Genomic DNA, 22,577 nt, shown 5'->3' with positions numbered 1-22,577 from the left:
AAACTTGAAGATTATCTACCCTTGTGTTTTATAAATTTTTATAAATTGTTTAAAACTGTAAATAACATTATAACTATTATTATATTACAATAGACTTTATTCAGTAACTGTAAGTACCAAAATTTTGTGTTTTGTAGGGAGCTAACATTACAAATAATGCTTAGCTCATAAATGTGACCCATTCCACATCAAAGTTCTAAAACCAAAAAAAAAAAAAAGGAAGTAGCTCATAAAACTTGGTTTCAGGCCCAATCCACTTTCTTTGTTTTTTTTTTTTTTTTTTGAGCTCAAAAGTAGATTAGGAGAAGAAAAGGTTAAACGCAATTTTGAAGCCAAAAATAACGCAATAAAAACAATGGCGTCGCCCGGGTTCGAACCGGAGACCTTCAGTGTGTTAGACTGACGTGATAACCAACTACACCACGACACCTCTTTGGTCGCTGGGGCAAGGCTAATTAATATAACCCATCTCAATGCAATTCCCATGCAATTCCAACGAATCAGACCCACATATTTCCGCAGCTCGTACCCATCCTCTGGTCAATTTGTTAATTTCATTATTATGTGATCAATTTGATAGAATCTTTGTCACCCCACTTTTCAATTTTTCTTTGGGGAGGAGTTTAAAAAGTCCTATATTAGGCAAGGCTTTGTATTTGCAATGAGTTCCTAAGGAGCTCCCAGGCTTGTCAAATTGCATTTTGACTAAGGATACTCATTGCTCTTTTCATCTTTCATCATTTGAAACTTTAATGGATTCAAGATTAAGAAATACTTTGTTTATTTATGAAATTTGCTCTCCCCCTCCTCCCAATAAGTCCCATCCCCTCTTCATCCCTCCATTCCTTGTTCTTTCTTTTAAAAAAGGTCATAGGGTATGATTTTTGAATGATTCAAATTGCAAACAATATATTTTGAACTAATTGTCACTGGGTATTCCAGACCTAAATATTCATGAAACAATGTTATATGGTTAATTAATTAATGAAGACTTATTTCCTATGCAACAAGGGGAGAGCTTTTTGTAACAAATTTTCAGGGAGCTACCATCTTATTAAGGTAAAATGCAATCTGTAAATGACAACATCATTGAAGAATGTTAGCATGTTGTATTATATGCTCCTATGTTGGAAAGTTTTAGCATGACATGAAAATTACTCTATTGACTCTGTGGCTTCTCTTATGGCTGTTATCCATTACCATTAGTTGTCCCTTGCTTAATTGGACATGGATTTGTTCTGTGACCTACTCACTACACTCGCGAGCATTCTCATGTTTCTTTGGATTGTGATAGTGTTGATGTTGATGTATTGGATTTGGATGACTACGTATATGATGAAACCGAAAAAATCACCAATAAGCTGCAAGCACTCCCAAACCGAGACAACACTTACAAAAAGAAAAGATAATACCTAACAGAGAGTACCGGTGTGGTGCCGGCCAAAAACCCTTCGAAGGTCAAGTTAGAGTCTTCTTTACAACCCTAGAGTGCCAGAGTCGAGTTAATTATGCGTACCTTGGTTTACGAGGGTTTGGGGTATTTATATTGGTGTAGGGTTATCATCCATGCCTTGGCTAGGAAACCCTTTCCTTTTAGGATAACACTTCTTTCGATTATGCATTCCTTATAGAGTTCTTTTACATATAGGAGTCTTTTGATTATAGTCAAACGTGTAACGCAAGAACTCCCTTTATTCACGCTTGTGTGGAGATCAAGCAAAGCCATATCAAACTTATCGCGAGATGCAAGTTGATTCCGATTAGGAATCCATGAAGCCTAATCAATACCGACGGAGACCAAATGTTACAATCGTCCACTATGTGTTCTTGTAGCATTGACCCGTCGACCCTCCTCATGTTAACACCACTCCGTCGTACTTTACAAAGAGAGATCCGTCTCATACTTTATCATCTTTAGTTGCCTCCTCACTCCTTGAGTCCGTCGCTATGAACTAGACGGACTCATGGAGTGGCAGTCTTCCTTTTTCATGGCTACCTATTGAGACTGACGGGCTAGACTTATTTATGACTAGGGACACATGGCCTTCATTGATTAGTTGTTCACCCTAAGAAAGGTGTCCCTTCGTATTCTGTGCCCTTCGCTCTATAAAAGCTTGCATTCTCTTTCTTCATTCTCACCTTCTTATAGAAATTTTGCAATCGGAGCGCCATTGTCGTTTACATTGCGCACTTACACCGTCCTGCTGATATCTCTGTCATCTTATATTGCTTGATCTCGATTCGGTATGTACTCCCCTGGACTTTTTCTCTTTTTTCATGCACTTTCTGTAGATTCGTCAGTGTTTTAGGTTTTACTGTCATATGTAGGTAATGTCTAATGCGTCGAGTAATCAATCATTTGTTCGCGACGGGGTGGGCTATGATGAGGGATTCCCGTCAGGTCAAAGAGACCCTGACACTTCAAGTGAAGAAAGGAATCCGTCCGCTACTTCTCCTTCCTCAGATGATGAAGGTTTGGAGTCGAATAGCTCAGAGGAGGCTTCAAGTGATGGCCTAGACGGCGTCAATCTCCCTGTTCAATCTGTAATTGGACCTGACGGCCATAGGGAGTTCGTCATGCTACCCCTGTGGACGGTCAATGATTTTAGGTCCACGGTCAAAGAAACTCATTTCAAAACAATTAGGGCCAAGTACCAAATTCCTGACAACGTCCGTCTCCGTCTCCCCCATAAATCCGAGAAATGTTACTATAGGGGTGTTGACGGTGTTGGGATTTATGAGCAAGCGCTAAAGGCAGGGCTCAGATTTCCTCTAAGCTCTCTCCATCGTCGACTACTTCAGTATCTTAGTTTATCCGTCACACAGATCTCCCCAAACACCTAGAGGGTTTTCATAGGCGTGGAGGTCTTGTACGGGGCCATGTCAGACGGTGCACGAAGGCTGACGGTGGAAGAATTTTTTCACTGTTACCGTCCCACTGAGATCATAAAGTCAAAGGGTATGTATAGTTTTGTAGCTAGGAGTCCGTTGTTGAGGGTCGTCCATGATACACTCAACTCCAATAATGACTGGAAGAGTAGGTATTTTTTCATTGAAGGGGACGAATGGATGTGTCGTCCAGGGGATAACACATATATGCCCGTCGACACAACATGGGGCAGAATGCCTCCGTCGGGTATGCAATTGCTTTTAGTTTCCGTGTGTTCAAATCTTTTATTTTTTGTAAGTTATTCTAAACGTCTTCTTTTGCAGCTCGAGAGCGTCTGCAAGTTACTTTGGAGCAGTGGAGCTTCTTGGAGAGGATTTTTAATAAGACGAAACTCGAAAAGAGGACATGGGCACAAGTAGTTACCCTCGACACACTCCACTAGTATTGTGAAGGCCCCGAACCAACTTCTACCGCCCGTCTTAATGACAATAGAGTTCGCAAATGTAAGCCTGTCATTAAACGCTTTTGGTTTCTTTTGCTCATTCTTTTCTAATACTGCACATCCGTCTTTTCTTTGTAGAAATGGACATTGCCAAAAGAAGAGCCTTCATCAAGCAGCAAGCAGCAAAAAAGAAACAAGAGGCCGGTCAACAAGTAAAGGGGACGGGTCCATCCGTTCCGTCCAGACGGAAGCAACCGGAGAAGATGGACCGTTAACAAAAGAAGCAGAAGACTACTCCTAAGCCCGTCGTAGCGCTGGAGGCTGAGACCAAAAGAACGGTCACTCCCATGGGGCATGGGAAGGGTAAAGGTTTGATGAAAGGTCCACCTCCTACTGGTGAGAAACCACCCGTCCTCCTACGAGAAGATTCTAAATATGCCTTAGAAAAACTCTCGTCTATCCTTACCGTTGATGATTATGAGGACCTTGGCAACCCCGCTACAGAGGCGATGGGAGAGACGGCCCTTTTTACTATTGTTCAGGTATTTCAAACCCGTCCTCAACCTTGAAACCGTCCTTCCTTATCCATCGTTTATATCATATTTATTTTGACTTTGTTTTCAGGCCATGTTGATGATGAAGGGGTTGATGGGTCGTTGTTTGAATCATGAGACAACTTTGGACCGTCTTAGGAAAAAGAATAAGATGATGGAGGACGAGCTTCATGATCTAAAGGCCTGGAAGATCAATATGGAGAGAAAACTCACATGTTCGGAGCAGGTTAGAGGAGAGCTAGAGAGGCAGATAGAGCAGCTGACACAAATTCTGAAGGATAAAGAAAATGAGGTGAAGGACGCCAGGATTCAGCTTCGTGATGCCAAAGAAGAGGCGATCTGGGAGTATCGTGACTCCGACCTTCTTTTAGCAGAGCTTGGGAGCTCCTTTGCTGACAGATTTGACGATGCCCTCCGTCAGGTCAAGGCCTCATATCCTGATCTGGACGTGTCCCATGTCTCCATAAACGCCCAAGGGTAGACACTAGCTCAATCCGTCCATTCAGAGACTATAGAAGATGTGTTTGTCGTCACTGTTCCTCTTGTGGACGAAGGCCAGACTCTTGCTCAAGATCAACCAGACGACAACCAAAAACTTGAAAGCACTCCCCCCAAGGATCATCAGCAGTAGTTTCCCTTTTTCTTTTTCTTTTTTTCTTTTTTTTGAATGTTAAGGACAAAATTTTAACCGTTGTAATTTGTTTTTTTGAACCGTCGCAATTTGTTTGTGGACATATTTCCTCTTGTAAGATTTTAACTAGCTTATTCGCTTGCTTTTATCCGTCGTGCATTTTTTAATTTGTTGATCGTACAATAGATAATCTAATCATGTCGCAGGGGTCCGTCCAATTGTGATTAAGATATCTTTTACCTGTGAGGTCCGTCCATATCTCAATTTGAGATACATTATCCTTAAGACGATGATCTGTTTACTTTTTGGACTTTGTATATTTTTATCTTTTTAAGGATCCGTCCACTATGTGGACTTCGTATATTTCTGTCCGCCTTGGGTTATCTATCCACTATGAGGACTATTTGTCATCCTTTTAGGATGATCCGTCCACTGTGTGGACTATATTTTTATCCTTTTGGATGATCCGTCCACTATATGGACTATTTTTATTCTTATTGGATTATCCGTCCACTATGTGGACTATTTTTCATCCTTGTAGGATGATCCGTCCACTATGTGGACTTAATATATTTTTATCCTTTTTGGATTATCCGTCCACTATGTGAACTATTTTTCATCTTCGTACGATTATCCGTCCACTATGTGGACTTAACATATTTTTATCCTTTTTGGATTATCCGTCCACTATGTGGACAACATATTTTCATCCTTTTTATATGATCTGTCCACTATGTGGACTTAACATATTTTCATCATTTTGAATGATCCGTCCACTATGTGGACAACATATTTTCATCATTTTTGAATGATCCGTCCACTATGTAGACTTGACACATTTTCATCCTTTTTGGATGATCCGTCCACAATGTGGACAACATTTTCCTTTTTGGATGATCCGTCCACATGCGTTTTTGAATAAAACTCCTTTTATTATAACGGACTGGTAGACTATTGTTCATAGAAAAAAAAAAAAAATTTCTCTTTAGGAATTAAAAATCATGACTAAATAAACTGGAAATGAGGAGGTAAATGCTGCTGTTGTCTTTTGCCCATTGTCTACTGGTAGTATTTTTTTAGATGCTCCGTGTTCCATGGATGACTCAGCTTTCTTCCATTTAGTATCTCTAAGTAGTACGTTCCCTTCCTATTCCATGAGGTGATCCTGTATGGTCCTTCCCAATTAGGACCCAGTTTTCCTTGGAAGACATCCTTTGTTGCGCTGAGTACTTTTCTTAGGACTAGATCTCCCACCTGGAAATCCCTGTGCCTCACCTTGGAGTTGTAATGCTTTGCCATCAGGTCTGGGTATCGCGCTAATCTCTGTGCAGCTGCGGCCCTGACTTCGTCCACAAATTCGAGCTGTAAATGCAAAGCTTCGTCATTCTTGCTCTTATCGTAGTTCTCCACGTGATAGCTTGTTAACCGAACCTCTGTCGGTATGAGAGCCTCACTACCATAAGCCAATTGAAACAGTGTTTCCCTTGTCGGTGTTCTCGCCGTTGTCCTGTACGCCCATAAAACACTTGGTAATTCGTCCGGCCATATGCCCTTTGCCCCCTCGAGCCGGGTCTTGAGAATTTTAAGCAAGGATCGGTTCGTGACTTCAACCTGTCCGTTGGCCTGCGGGTGGGCGGGTGATAAGTAGTGATTCTTGATCCCGAGTTGGGAACAAAAGTCTCTGAATGCGTCGTTGTCGAATTGTTTCCCGTTATCCGAAACGAGCACCCCCGAAATTCCATACCTGCAAATAATACTTCTCCATACAAAACTGCAGATGTTCTTCTCCGTGATAGTGGTCAGAGCCTCTACTTCCACCCATTTGGTGAAGTAGTCAATACCAACCACCAAGAACTTTAGTTGCCTCACCGTTGTTGGGAACGGACTCATGATGTCTAACCCCCTATTGTGCAAACGGCTATAGGGCCGTCATAGGGGTAAGTTCTTCCGTTGGCTGCCTTATGAAATTACCAAATCGTTGACACTTGTCACAAGCTCTAACATACGTGTGGGCATCCTTCTGCATTGTTGGCCAGTAGTATCCTATTCGGAGTAGCTTGTGCACTAAAGACCTTGATCCAGAATGGTTTCCACAAACTCCTTCATGGATCTCTCTCATTATATAGTCCGCTTCTTTGCGGCCGAGGCATCTTAGATATGGTTGGGAGAATCCTCTTTTGTATAAGACGTCTTTAATCAAAACGAACCGGGCAGTTTTAACCTTCAACTTCCTTGCGTTCTCTTTATTGTCGGGTAGCTTGCCTTCCTTGAGATATGCCACTATTGGAGCCGTCCAACAACGCTCATTGCTTACCTCCTGCATGCTAATGTCATTTAATAATGATGAGAGTTGGACGAAGGACAATACCTGTTTAGGGATGATCATAGGTTTGACCGAAGCTGTCTTTGCGAGTCGGTCGGCTTCTTGGTTCTCCTCCCTTGGGATTTGAATCATCTTGAATTGGAGGTTATTCGTTCAACCCTTCACTTCCTCAAGATACCTTTTCATCCTTTCATTCTTGCAATCATAGCTCCCATTAATCTGACTGGCCACGATTTGAGAATCAAAGTAGACGACCGCACTCTTAGCTCCTGCCGCTATCGCAAGGTCCAATCCCGCTACCAAGGCCTCATATACTGCTTCGTTGTTAGTAGTAGCGAAGTCTAGACGGATCATGCATTCGATATTGTCTCCTTCCGGGGTGTGAAGTACAACTCCAACACCTCCAGCATGCTTATTGGAAGATCCATCTGTATGAACTCTCCATATGGGCGTCTCTTCTGCCCCTAATCCTTTGCGGTAGTGAATTCAACAACGAAGTCTGCCAATATCTGTCCTTTCACTACTGCCCGTGGTTGATATCGGATATCGAACTCACTCAGCTCGATTGCCCATAGCGTCATCCGTCCAGCAGCTTCGTGACTACTCATTGCTCTTCGTAAGGGTTTATCCGTCAGGACATTTATGGTATGCGCTTGAAAGTATGGTATGAGCTTTCGAGCTGCAGTCACGAGAGCAAACACGAGTTTTTCCATCTGAGGATACCTCTCTTCTGCTCCTCTTAGTGCCCGGCTTATAAAGTACACAGGCTTTTGTACCTTTCCTTCTTCTCTAATGAGAGCTGCATTGACCGCGGCTGAGGAAACGGCAAGGTACAGGAACAATTCTTCCCCGGCATAGATGGGCTGAGCAACGGCGGAGCGGAGAGATACATCTTTAACTCTTCAAATGCCTTTTGGCACTCGTCTGTCCATTCGAATGATCTCTTCAGTGTGCGGAAGAATGGGAGGCATTTGTCCGTCGCTTTTGATACAAACCTGTTCAAGGCTGCTATCTTCCCGGTTAGGCTTTGTACTTCCTTTACCGTCCTTGGAGGAGATAGTTCCATGATCACCTTTACTTTCTCTAGGTTGACTTCAATGCCTCTCTGGGACACCATAAATCCCAAAAATTTTCCTGCGGTTACTCTGAACGCGCATTTGTTCGGATTCAGCTTCATTTTGTATGACCGAAGAGTATTGAAAGTCTCCTGGAGGTCCCTCAGGTGATCAGACACCCGCACACTTTTTACCAACATATCATCTACATAAACCTGCACGTTTCTGCCAATTTGGTGCGTGAACATCTTGTTCATCAATCTCTGATATGTGGCTCCAGCGTTTTTAAGCCCAAAAGGCATTACCTTGTAGCAAAAAAGCCCTTGACTCGTTACAAACGAGGTTTTCTCCTGATCAGCCTTATCCAATTTGATTTGGTTATAGCCAGAGAAGGCATCCATGAAGCTCAAAAGTTCATGCCTTGCGGTGGAGTCTACCAGGGTGTCAATACGTAGGAGTGGGTAACTATCCTTAGGGCAGGCCCTATTCAGATCTGTGAAGTCAACACACATTCTCCACTTCCCGTTGGCCTTCTTGACCATTACTACATTTGCCAACCAATCTAGGTAGTATACCTCGCGTATGAAGTCTGCTTCTTGTAGCTTCCATACTTCTTTTGCTATGGCTCGATCTCGTTCGGGGGCGAACACTCGTTTCTTCTGTCGAACAGGAGAGAAAGAGGGTGACACGTTTAACCTGTGAACTATGATTGTTGGGTCTATCCCCGGTATATCCTCGTGACTCCATGCAAAAACATCTTGGTTTTCTTTGAGGAATAATGTGAGTGCTTGTCGGACTGTTTGGTTGGCCAAGGTGCTAATTCTTGTGGTTCGGTCGGGCCTAGAATCATCCAATTGTACTTCTTCTAACTCTTCCACCGGTTCTGCCACCGTCCTCTGTTCCTCGATGCTCATTGCTTGTAGGTGGTCATCCATTTCCATCATGGCGATGTAACATTCCCGTGCAGCCACCTGATTTCCACGCAGCTCTCCAACTCCGTATTCGGTGGGGAATTTGACCATTAGATGGTAGGTTGAGGTTACAGCCTTCCATGCATTGATAGTGGGTTGTCCGAGGATAGCGTTATAAGCAGAAGAGCAGTCGACCACAAGAAAAGCTACATCCTTGGTTATTCGCTGTGGGTAATCCTTAACCGTCACAGACAACGTGACAACGCTCAAAGGGTATAGCCTTGTCCCTCCGAAGCCAACGAGGGGTGCATTTGTTAGGACTAGTCGTTCTCTACCAATCCCCATATGCTGGAATGCGGGGTAGTAGAGGATATCCGCTGAGCTTCCGTTGTCCACCAAAACTCGATGCATGTTGTAGTCCCTTGCCCGTATGCTAACGACAAGCGCGTCATCATGTGGGTGGTGAAGGCGTTGCGCATCTTCTTCCGAAAACCTGATGCTGGGGTTATCTCGTTGTGTCACTTTCAGTGAGGAACCTGTCGACTGGACGCTTTGAACCATCCGTAAATACGTCTTTCTGGCCTTTTTGGATGACCCTGCTGAAGTAGTGCCCCCTACAATCATTCATATGTCTCCTATGGCCGGTCTGGGACGTTCGTTTTCCCGTCGTTGAATTTGTTCCTGGAGTTGATCCGTTCTCTCCTTCCTCACAAATCTCTGCAACCTTCCTTGCCTAATGAGGGCTTCAATTTGCTATTTTAAGTCATAATAGTCCGTCTTATCGTGGCCATGATCGTCGTGAAAATGGCAGTATCTGTCTTTTGGCCTTTTGTTCGGATCTCCCTTCAACTTGCCGGGAAAGATCAGGGTTCCCTTATCTTTGATTTGCATTAACACTTGGTCGATTGGGGCTGTGAGAGGGGTGAAGTTCATGAATCTTCCAGTGGGCGGTTTGGGTCGTCGATCTTCTCGTCGTTCTCCGATTCTAGCCATCTTTCGTCTCTTATCTGATCATATATCTTCCTGCCTTTCCCTTTTTCTAGGTTTTTTCTCTCGAGCCAGCACGGCATCCTCTGCGTTCATGTACTTTGTTGCCCTGTAAAACACTTCGGACATAGTTTTTGGGTCATTCTTGTACAGAGAAAACAGAAACTTACCCTTTCGCAGCCCGTTTGTGAACGCTGCTACAAGTATCTTGTCATCTGCCTCGTCTATCGAGAGGGCTTCCTTCTTAAAGCAGGCTATGTATGATCTTAAAGTCTCGTCTTCTTGTTGCCTAATGTTCATCAGACACGCAGTAGACTTCTTATGCCGGTGAATTCCGATAAAGTGTGATACGAACTGTGCGCCTAATTCCTTAAAAGTGCCGATGGAATTAGGTGTCAGCCTACTGTACCAGTCCCTTGCAGGCCTTTTCAACATGGTGGGAAAAGCCCTACACATGATTTCATCCGGTACGCCCTGAAGATGCATTAGGGTCTTGAAAGATTCCAAGTGATCTAATGGGTCCTTGGATCCGTCGTAATTCTCCACCTGAGGCATGCGAAACTTTGGAGGAAGGGGGCATGAACTTACGAGCGTTGTGAAAGGCGAATCTGTTCTATGGACTAGGTCATCCAGGTCGCTAGAGATTCGTCCTCTGAGGGCGTTCATCATCACATCCATACGTTCCCTCATCTCCTGCATCTCAGCCGCTATGTGAGTTGGTAAGGTGTCTGAGATGGATGGCCGGTTGGTCTCCTGCCGCTCCGGTCTAGTCGGAGCGTTGCTACCTTCAAGCCCTTCCGCGTTCCTCCCCTCCGCACTAGCACCTTCCTGCTCTTGGTGCGCTTGGGTGTGCATTCCTTTGCCGCAGTTGCTCTTCTAAATCATGATTCTGCTTGGTTAGGCGCTCAACCGCTGCCGTAAGCGTTTGGACTTGCCTCTCTAGAGCTGTGGCGTGCGGTTCGTCACCTTGATTGTTGGTTGTTGCCATCGATTGAGTGAGTACCATGCAACTTTTTGTCTCAGGGATAGAGCAAAGGCTAAATAATTCCCCACAGACGGCGCCAACTAATGAAGCCGAAAAAATCACCAGTAAGCTGCAAGCATTCCCAAACCGAGACAACACCTGCAAAAAGAAAAGAGAAGACCTAACAGAGAGCATCGGTGTGGTGCCGGCCAAAAACCCTCCGAAGGTCAAGTTAGAGTCTTCTTTACAACCCTAGAGTGCCAGAGTCGAGTTAATTATGCGTACCTTGGTTTACGAGGGTTTGAGGTATTTATATTGGTGTAGGGTTATCATCCATGCCTTGGCTAGGAAACCCTTTCCTTTTAGAATAACACTTCTTTCGATTCTGCATTCCTTATAGAGTTATTTTCCATGTAAGAGTCTTTTGATTACGGTTAAACGTGTAACGCAAGAACTCCCTTTATTCACGCTTATGTGGAGATCAAGCAAAGCCATATCAAACTTATCGCGAGATGCAAGTTGATTCCGATTAGGAATCCATGAAGCCTAATCAATACCAACGGAGACCAAATGTTACAACTGTCCACTACGTGTCCTTGTAGCATTGACCCGTCGACCCTCCTCATGTCAACACCGCTCGTTGTGCTTTACGAAGAGAGATCCGTCTCATACTTTATCCTTTTCAGTATAGATCCTTAATTGTGTACTGGATTGAGAGTTCAACCTCTTAATTTGTGAACCTGCCACATCATCTAGCATACCGGTTTTTAATTTTGCTTGATGTACTACTGCAATGGACATTTACAGTTTGTTTACCCTGTCGTGCCTTCTCGATTTCTAGTGAAAAATGACAAGATTACGATTATCTCGAAACTAAATTCCTCCTAGTAAATGAGAGACAAAAGAGATCTTTCACTGTATATGTAAGTGCTACTTATGGGCCATGGGAATTGTTGCAATAAGCCAATAACTACATCGATCGAATTATTAGTGGGATATACGTAAATGGAGGCTAATTCAAGAAATTAGAGAGAAATATTAAAATTAGAGAATTTCTAATAAATAACGGATTTTTTTTTTGGGTGATAAATGAGACTCCGGATCTTTTTATTCATATAACTAATTTTTCATCATACATATTCAAATATAGCCAAAGAAAGTAAGCTCCAACAAATTTTGCAACACAAAACATATGGCTATTTTACTACTCCGTTTTGTTTCACGGACATGGCATCAAGGAATTCTGCATAACACAAGAAAAAGAAAAAAAAACCATATTAATTAGTAGAGAATTTATCAAGGATATATAGATATTAATATTATAAAATTGAACATTATGATGATTACTCCATAATTATTGTTCTTTTCTATAAATTCTAAACACCAATTCTTTTTTAGTGAAATTTTACGTATAATTAAAATCCACATAACTATCACTTGATCATTAACTCTTTTCTGTCATCGAGAGAGAGATTACAAGTTGCAGTCCTCATTGGGATCAATGGTGTAAGTGCACAATTGCACCTGGCCCTAAGAACAGTTACGGGCTCAGGTCCAATGAGCCTTAAACAATATGAATTTGTAGAGTGTGGGCTTGAAATCTAGGTTAGAAGTGTTTAAGGATTAAATGACAAGCCAAAGATTGCAAACACATGAAGACAACAAAGAATATTGTAAATCAACCTACTCGGACGTAAGCCGAGAACTGTTCTTATATTATTTCTTTCTCTTTCTTTCTTTTTTCCTTTAGATTACAAAGAAGCAAGCCCCCCATTTCTGTTCTAGGTTGCTCCTTAAATACTCTTCTTTTTGATACTTTGTACACGTGTTGCCCCAACTCCCCCTTAACCTAGATATTTCTTTTCTCAGTGCCTTTGAATAGTAACCAGAAGTTTCCCTTCCACTGTTCAGGTGTCACTTCCCCATTAATGCGGCCAGGGTGGTAGGTGCAGGGTCTTTAATGTGGAGGTGACAGCCTTTATCCTTGGTATTTCTCTAACATCGGTGTTTCTAGGACATTCAAGGGTTTACCCCTTTTAACCATTGGTCTTGACCGTGTCATTCCCTAACCTTTATCATGAAGTTCCAGGTTCTCCGGTGTCCGTCCGAAGAGAAAATCACCCTCGGCTGGATCCTCGGATCCTCGGTGTATGGGCCGACCCGTAGTACTAACAAGTTCTAAACCCAAGAGCAGGTCGGCCTTCCTTAGCATGGCCCAAAGGCCCACATCTCCATCAGGGTCTTTTTACTCCCCACAAATGGGTATAAGAACATCAACTTTGCATAATGGGGAAAGTTGTTTAGCTCTGTCAGGATCAAAGTCAAGATATATTGCAATAGATCTCAAACAGAAACACAACCCCTTTCGTAGTTCAAGGGTGTTATCTTGTTTCATTATAAGTTTTGCACCTTCGCAACAGGTTTGGCTAGGAGATGTGACAGAAGTATGCTGCAAAAAAGGTTTACAAGGAATTGCAACTTGATCAAAAGCCTCTTGGCAAGTTATGAGATTTAGAGGACTCGCAGTTGCATTTAGGATCAAAATCATTAGCCCAAAGACCAAGACAACCCAACTCTTCATTTTGCTCTCCATTGTGTTTGGACTAAAGAGAATATTGCTTAGCTACAATATAAACTTGCTTTGGAGTATAGATGCAAGCATTATTTATAGTCTCACGACCAATATATATATGAGATAGATATCTAGTTTAGTCTAGTCTAACCTATGTGTATATATGTATGAAACTCCCTCCTAAAGACTTGAATACTGGTCTTTGCCCCACTCCACAAGAACTTATATTTGTAAAGTAACCTTTATACCAAGAAGGTGCAATAGTATGACTAATATTAGTCTACTAAATGACTTTTTAATTTTTTTTAAAACAAAGATCCATTAAATAAAAGTCATTTGCAAGAAAAAGAAAGCTAATTAATTAGAAAAACAAAATAGATTCTTCCTTTTAAACAAAGTCAAACCATGGGCAGTCAAAGTCCCTAAAGTCATACTGTTATTTTCCTTTAGTCTTTTTAGGGTAATTTAAAAAAAAAAATGAAGTTTGAAATATTTTGTAGATTTTTTATTTAATATGGTTAATTTTAGATGTATATATAGATGGGAGAAATTCTTAGGTAGTCCTGTTGTAGGCTAATTAAGGTTTTTCCTGTAAAGAGAGGGAAAAACCCTAAAATTTAAGTATTTTTTTAGTAATTTGACTTATTTCATCCTATTTTTAAAGATATAAATTCTAGTAGGTTGCATGTGAGGGCATTTTAGAATATCTCAAAAGTGGACACAAAAATAGGAAATCTTCTTTAAAATATTATAAATATTTCAAAAAAAAAAAAAAAAAAAAAGACATTGAAAGTAGTTTTTATTTTTTGGAGGCTGTTGAATACCTCTTTTATAAACTATGTTTTACTATATCCTTCTACAATTCTATCATTGCCAAATATTTAAAGCTTTCCCTCGACTATATATATACACACACAGGCACAGATTTCCTTATAATATCTTAGTCTTAAAATATCAAGAGATGATAGTTGAGCTATAAGACTCTTGGACTCATAGGTAAATAAAGAATCAAAATAATTTATATAATCTTCAATCTATATATGTTATAAATTGAATTAGTTTGACTTTTGTTTACCCATGTAATATTTTATCATATAAGCTTTTGAAGCCTCATTATAAAAAATAAAATAAAAAACTTTTGAAACCTCACAATTTCACACATAAATAAATAAATATAATGAGTTTAAATTCAATTAGAATCTTGCCGCATCATATTTTCTTTAATTAATAAAATAGATATAATTTCATATACAAACTTAATGATATTAAGTATCATAGTAAATATCTTTAACTAATCGAAATAAATACCTATTAATTACTCATAATGATCAAATTTCCTATTAATTTAAAAACACAGCCAACATAAATGTTTATTAATTAACTATTATAATTATCAGATTTCACTGTACATAAAATAAAATGATAAGAAAAATAATTTTTTAAGGGATAATTGTGGCAAACCCACATGTGTTTTGTTTACCCATAGTTTAAAAAATGTCACTTACCACCGCACACCCTTGGTGCGATAGTCACTCCATAAGTATAAGTGTTTGTGGGGTGTGGGGGGCAAGAGTCGGGGTTCAAGTCTCCAAGAGAGAGTTTCACATACATATACACTTAGATTAGACTAAAGTAGAATTCTATCTTGTATAAAAAAAAATGTCACTTTACCCACCTAAAGTATGCTCTATTTGTCTCTCATTACTCACTTTTGTTAAAAATAGGAGTAAATATGTATTTTGCTGTCTCCTTTTATTTATGTCTTTCTCCTCTTAAAACAAAAAATAAATAAAAGGACGAGAAAATAAGATCAAAAAGTGCGAATTGTAAAAAACTTTATGCAATGTCTTAAACATTAGTTGTAACTATAGAAACTTGGCTCAAGAAATTCAATGGAACACAAGAATTCAGTAGAACATATAAATAAATTCCAAAAACTCAATCAAACTATATGCATCTAAGTTAGAAGCTAGACTGTCAGCATTTCCTAAACGCCCAAACGTACAATTCACCTATGCACAAATATTTTTAAGCACTTATTACATATAAAAAGATAAAGTTGATAAGTCATATTATATAGGGTTTGCTGGTCTGCACAATTGAAATTTCACTTAATTATCATCTCTTGTTCCCCTCCTCCTTTCATCTGCTCTATCTTACTCTTACCCCACCACTCATTCTCATCAAGAACTTCCATCTTACCCCTCCATTGTTTGTGCCACTGTGGAGACTGGCTTAAAAGTTGGGCCGGAGAGACATGGTACAAGCTGAGAAGTGCTCGGTTTTTCTTTCCCTTTCTCATTATTTGAAATATTAGCCTTTCAACTCTAAATCTAAAGGTCTAAGTTCAAACACAGTTTCTTTTTAAAATTTTTTATTATTTAATATGTAGATAATGCATTTATAACTCAATTGTTATTTGAAACAATAATGTCATGGAATAAGCCCATTCTTATTGTATCAAGAAAACTTATTTAATATTCTACGAACAATAATCTTTCCTGTCATTTGATTGGTAGGTCTCATCATGAAGATAAAATAGTGGGATCTACTATTATGTGAGAGGAGAGAGTATTACTCCCAAAGTATTGAATAATTACTTGTGCGGTCAGTCCGAATTATTTTAGGTCAGCGTAGTTCATAAATAGTTGAGACAGGTGATGCAATTTAGCCATTAAATTTGTTTTCTTGCTGGCTCTAATTTTGACCTACTAAACCTAGCCTTCGTTATGTTCCTTCCTTGTGATTTGGGATTTCTATTATTCGATTTATAAAAGGTACAAAAGTCTTTGAATTGTTGAAAGATAATAGAAAAAGTCTTTTGGTGGTTTTATACATTTGTACTCGAAAAAGTTTGCTTTTTCTCACATTGGCTTGTAATGAGAATCGTCCTATTGTTGTTTTAATTGGTAACTTATGATAGCTCCCTCAATCATTGGCATTATTCCAAACAATGGATGAGAATAAAGTAGCAATAATTAAATGCAGAGGGCAAATGGGGGCAACTGCTGAGAAAGGTGGAACAGAGGCTTCCTAATGGGGATTTGATGAAAAGCAATAATCAAGAAGCAAGCAGCACTTAAAGCAACAAGGACTCAAGTAGTATTACAAAACAACAATGGGACAAAGTTTGTGGTAAGTTATATAACCAACTGCACCAAGTGGGTACTACCCCATCCCCATGACACCCTCTTGATCTTCTAAATAGAGAGTAAACATAATTTCATGCCTCAATACCTTGATTGAGATAATACGAATGGGAGGGAAGAGATTAGCACACTCAAAATCATAGGGTCGATCCTGATCAAGATGATCTTTCAAGAAAGGTAAAATTAAAAAAAAAAGAAAAAAAAGAAAAAGAAAAAGAAAGAAAGATTGTCATTGTTGCACAAGCCGATTCAATTACTTCCGTTATTTCAACATAACATAGGTGTCAATGCAATAAAGATCTTGCATGAAAAATTTGCAAATCATTGTATTAATTTCTAGCCAGGCCTTGATATGCAAAAATCATGAGCTATTAGTAATGTAAAAGCTTATAAAAAGTTATAAATTCTAGGTGGTGACAATAAAATTAAAATAGGGTAGTAATGTAAAAGCTTGCAAGGAATTCTTGATGTTAACTGAAGAGTGAATACAGTCCTCCTTCCTTTTTCCTTTTCTTTTTCTTTTTTTTTGAAAGGGGGGGGGGGGGGGGTAGGTGATCATCAGGCAGAAGATAATTAATGGATCAATCTTTGAGACCGTCGTGAAACTGATAGGAGAAATTCTTTGGCTGATGCCTGATAGGCTACTGCTATATGCCTGCAAGAGCATATATGTGTACTTAAAATATATATATATATATATATATATATATATTTTCCTCATATTATCCTTTAATGGTATAATGTGTTTATACTTTCTCTTATTATGTTCTAATGGCCAAACATTATACTCCTCTATCTCTCTATCTATATCTTTATTTTCTGTTAAATTAAGCAATTATGTAGAAGTAATCAATTCATAGTCTTCCATATACTAACAGCTCTTCTTTCATCAAGGAAGGTGTAGATTTCTTTTCTATGGAGGTTTGAAAAGGAGAGATAGAAAATCATCTCAATGGAAAGTAACATGACATGTCTGAACTGCTCAATTTTGTATTAGCAAGGCTTTCATTATTCAAACACTGACAAGATATGTGATTCTATAATAAACACAATTTACTTTTATCTTTATCCAATGATCCTGATAGCAAGTATTCCTAATATGTGACTATATTATATCCAGTTCCAACCAAGGATTAAATGCTACAGAACTGGAGATGCTCATAAAACATGTATGAAAATTTCCCTTTCTGAAATTTTCAATTCTGTGTAAGCGCCAAAAAATAAATATCAAAGAATGAAAATTTGTCCACTCCATTTAGCTCATCTGCTCACCAATTAAGTCCAAGCCTACGACAAGGAAAGACAATCCTTGGAACAGCAAGAAATAGAAATGAACTCCATGTGCTGATAAGAGACTCCTGGCTGATGCAGTGAGTAGAAGCAAAGCAAGTGCAAGCTCCTTCCTGTAGAGCTTGTTTTTCTTCTTCACAGAAGGGACATCTGCTGTGAGTTTACTCAACAATTCTAAACCAGACTCAGAATGCCTCCTACTGATTTTCTCTTCACTCAAAGACTTTGATTCTCTCTCAGCAAAGGCCAATAGATCTGATTCAGATGATCTACCAGTCTTCTTAGTCACTACCCACTCATAAGCACTTCCCAACTGGAATAGCCCAGAGACCATGGCATTGAATTTTGTAACAGACATTGTGTTCTCAAAAAGTAGGTAAGGAACCAAAAAAGGGAATTGTTTTGGTGATGGGAGAATGTTCAAAAAAGACATGAAGATGGGGACATAACAAATTACCCAAAGCGGTAGCTCTGCCTCAGGAATGAACATGGTCAATGGAAGTATGATACAGAACAATGTGAATGAGTAAAAGGGTAGTATAAGTTTCCTAAGAAGAAAGAAAAGCAATATCAGGTTGGCCTTCTTCCATATTGTTATCTGCACAAAGCATAAGCTCAAATTAAAAATAAAATAAAATAACTACTCAGAATTACCAGTTCAAATGGGAATAAGCAAATTAAGGAAGGTGAGGAAACCTTAGAAGTTATGATAGCAGGAAGGCATAGGCGGAAGAGCTGCATTGGACCCGAATGCCAGCGATGCTGTTGTTTCTTATAAGTTTCATAAGACTCCGGTAATTCACAAAGCACTTTGACATCATTGAGGAAGATGAATTTCCATCCATTCAAGTGTGCCCGAACTGCAATGTCCATATCCTCAACTGTGGTTCTCTCAAGCCAGCCTCCTGACTCCTCTAAAGCCTTAATTCTCCAAACTCCTGCTGTTCCATTGAATCCAAAGAAATTGAGAAAAACACCATTGACTTGCTGCTCCACCTCAAAATGGAAGCAAAGATTGATGTTCTGCAACCTTGTAAGCAAATTCTCATCCTTGTTCACAAATGACCAGCGAGCCTGGACAAGGCCCAATTCAGGATTTCCCTGTACCAATCACAACACCATTAAGAATGACTACAGTCAAAGGGTGCAAAGATAGTATATTCCTTTTTATTTGGCTTATATTACCTTGAAGTGAGGAACAGTTAATTTAAGGAAATCAGGATTTGGCTGGAAGTCTGCATCAAGTATTGCGACAAATTCATAATCTTTGACGTAATCACAGCCCATGGCTGATTTTAGATTGCCGGCTTTGTACCCAGTTCTGATTAATCGATGTCTGTATACTATGTTTACCCCCTTCTCACTCCACGACGAGACTTCATCTTTGATTAGAAGCTGTAGATTTCCATCATCTGAATCGTCTAGGACTTGAATTAAAACTCGTTCCCTTGGCCAATCAAGCTGACAGGCAGCAGCAATTGATTGTGCAAATACCTAAATAAAACATAATATTTTAGCACTAGACTAAGAAGCAAAGTTCTATTAAGCAATAGAACTCTGACAAGGAACTATTCAATCATGAATTTGATTGTTAATTTGTTAATGGAGCCTGTGAGAGAAGATATGCAAATTACAATAATAATTCAAAACAAGTCTTGTTAGTTGAAACTTTCAAAATCTTTATAGAAAAGCTAATGCATAAACCACTAATTAAAGTTCAATCAGTTACAAAGTAAACAAATAAGCATATAGCAACAGACAACAGAGAAAAACAAGTTAGTTCTGTTCTATTACCTCTCTCTCATTGCACATTGGAATCTGAACAAGGACCATTGGGAAACTTGAACAATCCTCAATATCATAAGCTTCTCCTTCTATTGTGGGCTTCAGCTTCTTGTACTTAATCCAGAAACACCCAATACATAGAACTAGCCGATCGAGAGATTGAATCAAGAATAGCACAGTGCAGGATTTAGAAAGAAAGATCACAAAAGGAGCAATATAGTCAACTCTAAAGGACAGCCAAGCCATATAGGACCATTGCACAAGACCCTGAACCTCCCAAGGGTGAAGCATTTGCAAATTCCATTTCTTGAAATGAGCAATGACTTCTAACACCAAAGCTAAAATCGAAATAAAAAGAAAAACTTTGATAAATCTATACAACCTTCCTCTGCTCTTGGGCTCTTCTTCACTTACATCAGATAAGGCAATGCGTTTCTTAATTGAAAGAAACATGGACTTGAAAGTCATGGCCACCCATGAAAGACTGGTCAGAACTCTGTGAGCTTTGAGAAGAAGAACCCATGTAAATTGCTTGGGACTCGCAGCCTTCTGTTTATCAGGAAGCAACAATGAATCTGAACCATTGACCTCTGGAAAAGATAAGTTGTTAGGCTTCTCAATTGTGACCACAACAGAGTTTGTTGCCATTTCTTTTCCTGGAATTCAAATTCACAGGAAAGAAAGTGGAAAAAAGAATCGCTGCCCAGATCAAGATTTTTTAAAAGAATATATGGGGTGAGCTTGTAATTCAGTTATGACTCTGCTATAGCATTATAGAAGAGAAAGTAGGAGAAGCAGACCATAAAAATTGTCAGGTTTATATGATTTTCTCTGAAATCTGGATCTTTAATTCAGAGTGGAAACAGAATACCAGGTTTCAGATGGAGTTGAACTTGGAAGTTTGACAACTGGAATTCCAGGTTAAAGCATAATGCAGCTAAGAGAGAGAGAGAGAGAGAGAGAGAACATGCACTCACTACACAGCGAACTACTAATAAAGAAAAAGAAGGCACTAATTTTTTTTTTATTTTATTTTTTTAAATCTGTATGGTAAGAAGTTTTTTTATTTTGAGAAGATACATGGTATGGTAAGAAATTTGGAAGGTCAAGCTATTTTTATAAAAATCAATGATCAATTACTTGTCAAGACTAATCACTTGGAATTGGTATCTATGTTGGATTGCTTAAAATTTCATAGATCGTCATGCTTATTTTTGTTAAAAAGAATTTTATTTTTACTTTAAGGTAAAATTTTTACTTAGTGTGTCCACTCTAGCTATTTTATAAAAACCAATGATCAATTATTTGTCAAGAGTAATTACCTTGAATTGGTATCTATGTTGGATTGCTTAAAATTTCATAGAACACCATGTTTATCTTTGTTAGATAGAATTTTATTTTTACTTTAAGATAAAATTTCTACTTATGGTGTCCACTCCAACTATTTTATAAAAACCAATAATCAACTATGCATCAAGACTAATCACCTGAAATTGGTATTTATGTTGGATTGCTTGAAATTTCATAAAATACCATGCTTATCTTTATAGTTAGATAGGGTTTTATTTTTACTTTAAGATAGAAATTCAACTTATGGTGTAATTTATTATTTAACAACAAAAGACTTTCAAAAATAACTTTTTGATATTAAAAATAAAAAATAACGTTTTGATATTAAATGTGTTCCAGCTTAAATGTGTTTGTCAAAATCAAAAAACCAAAAGAATGCTTAAATGTGTTCCAGCTTGGCTAGCCTGGTAAGTTGTCAAGAAATTTGGAGGACAACTAGGTACAGCCAAATTGCAGATCACCCACAAAAAGTTTTTCTGTCTGTTGATTTGGGCACCGTGTGTTCCTACAGAGAGTTTCTTTCTCACACTTTCACCACTTGCAAAGAAGTTTCTCTTCCTTGTTTGGGTTATCATTTGATTAATTTATAAACCGCCATAATTATTCCACGCGGTGTGTGAACAAGTCTAACGTTTTTTTTTTTTTTTGACGAGTCTAACCTAATCTGTGTATTATATTTGAATAAGTGTTCAAGGAGCAACATCTTATTTTTCTCATATTGTAAACCACCGATCCTAATCATGTGTTTATATCAAATAAATCCCAATCATGTGCGTCTTCAGGATCTTTTCATTTTGACAAATCCAGCCAATCAGAGTCATTTGACTCTTTGAAATGCCATTAATATTCAAGAAATGTTAGAAAATGAGTTTCAGAAAAGAAATAATCATGAATATTAGGTTTAAAAAATAACAAACCAAGTAAACAAAAAATTGATTAAACTCCAGGGGGATTATATAATATATGTCTGATGATATTTTTTGTTCCTAGTAGAGAGAAAGATGTGAGACATAGCAGAGCATGTACTGTAATTAATAAGTAATAATTTAAATCTAATATATAAATCTAGAATTAGATGTGAAGTCAAACTAAGGGCACGTTACTGATTTTTGTTTGGATTAAAAATGCTGATTCCTGGTAATATTATTTGTTATTTATTTAAAATTTTAATTAATTATTCTTATTTTCAATTTTTTTTTTGCATCTGGGTAACTCTAACTCTGACATTTAGCATATGCTTTAGTTTCATCTTAATTCCCACACCTAAGAATATGAAAGAATAACATAGTCACTCAAAACAAGAGCATTGATAAATATACAGGTATATACATAGATATAAGCAATGACACGCTGTATTGTGGCACAAAAACAGAGAATTTTACGTTTCTTACATTCTCCAATTTTCGGGTTGAGCTGACTTATTTATATAGAAAAAAAAAAAAAAAACTTTATTCTAACTCAAGCTTTAGCTTTTTGTGAAAAACAATGTAGAAGTATCAATTTGTTGATTAATGGCAAAATATTGAAGCAACGTCATCTCATTGATCATAGGAAATTTAATGAAAGTAACAGACAACAGCATCTCCCATGTGTCAAATTGGGTTCCCACTAATTATTTGTAAACAAAAATAAGTTCATATGAGAGGACTATATGTATTTTGTATTTATAGCTGC

General features: G+C 38.6%; 1 protein-coding gene and 1 non-coding gene across 2 annotated transcripts; both read right to left on the bottom strand.

The window, feature by feature from the left end:
- Window positions 1-356: 356 nt before the first annotated feature.
- On the bottom strand, window positions 357-430 carry TRNAV-AAC (transfer RNA valine (anticodon AAC)). The gene has a single exon. It is a non-coding gene; the product is annotated as a tRNA-Val (tRNA).
- A 17,019-nt stretch (window positions 431-17,449) lies between these two features.
- On the bottom strand, window positions 17,450-20,337 carry LOC142632601 (xyloglucan glycosyltransferase 4). The gene is made up of 4 exons (XM_075806978.1): window positions 19,563-20,337; window positions 18,954-19,262; window positions 18,465-18,869; window positions 17,450-18,366 (listed from the first exon to the last, which is right to left on the bottom strand). The coding sequence occupies exons 1-4, from the start codon at window positions 20,199-20,201 to the stop codon at window positions 17,734-17,736; spliced, it is 1,986 nt and encodes a 661-aa protein (XP_075663093.1). The 5' UTR covers window positions 20,202-20,337; the 3' UTR covers window positions 17,450-17,733.
- Window positions 20,338-22,577: the final 2,240 nt, after the last annotated feature.

Source organism: Castanea sativa, chromosome 1, assembly GCF_040712315.1.
Source record: "Castanea sativa cultivar Marrone di Chiusa Pesio chromosome 1, ASM4071231v1".
Taxonomy (NCBI): Eukaryota; Viridiplantae; Streptophyta; class Magnoliopsida; order Fagales; family Fagaceae; genus Castanea; species Castanea sativa.
Note: the sequence above shows the minus strand (reverse complement) of the source record. Positions and strands in the feature narration are given on the sequence as shown.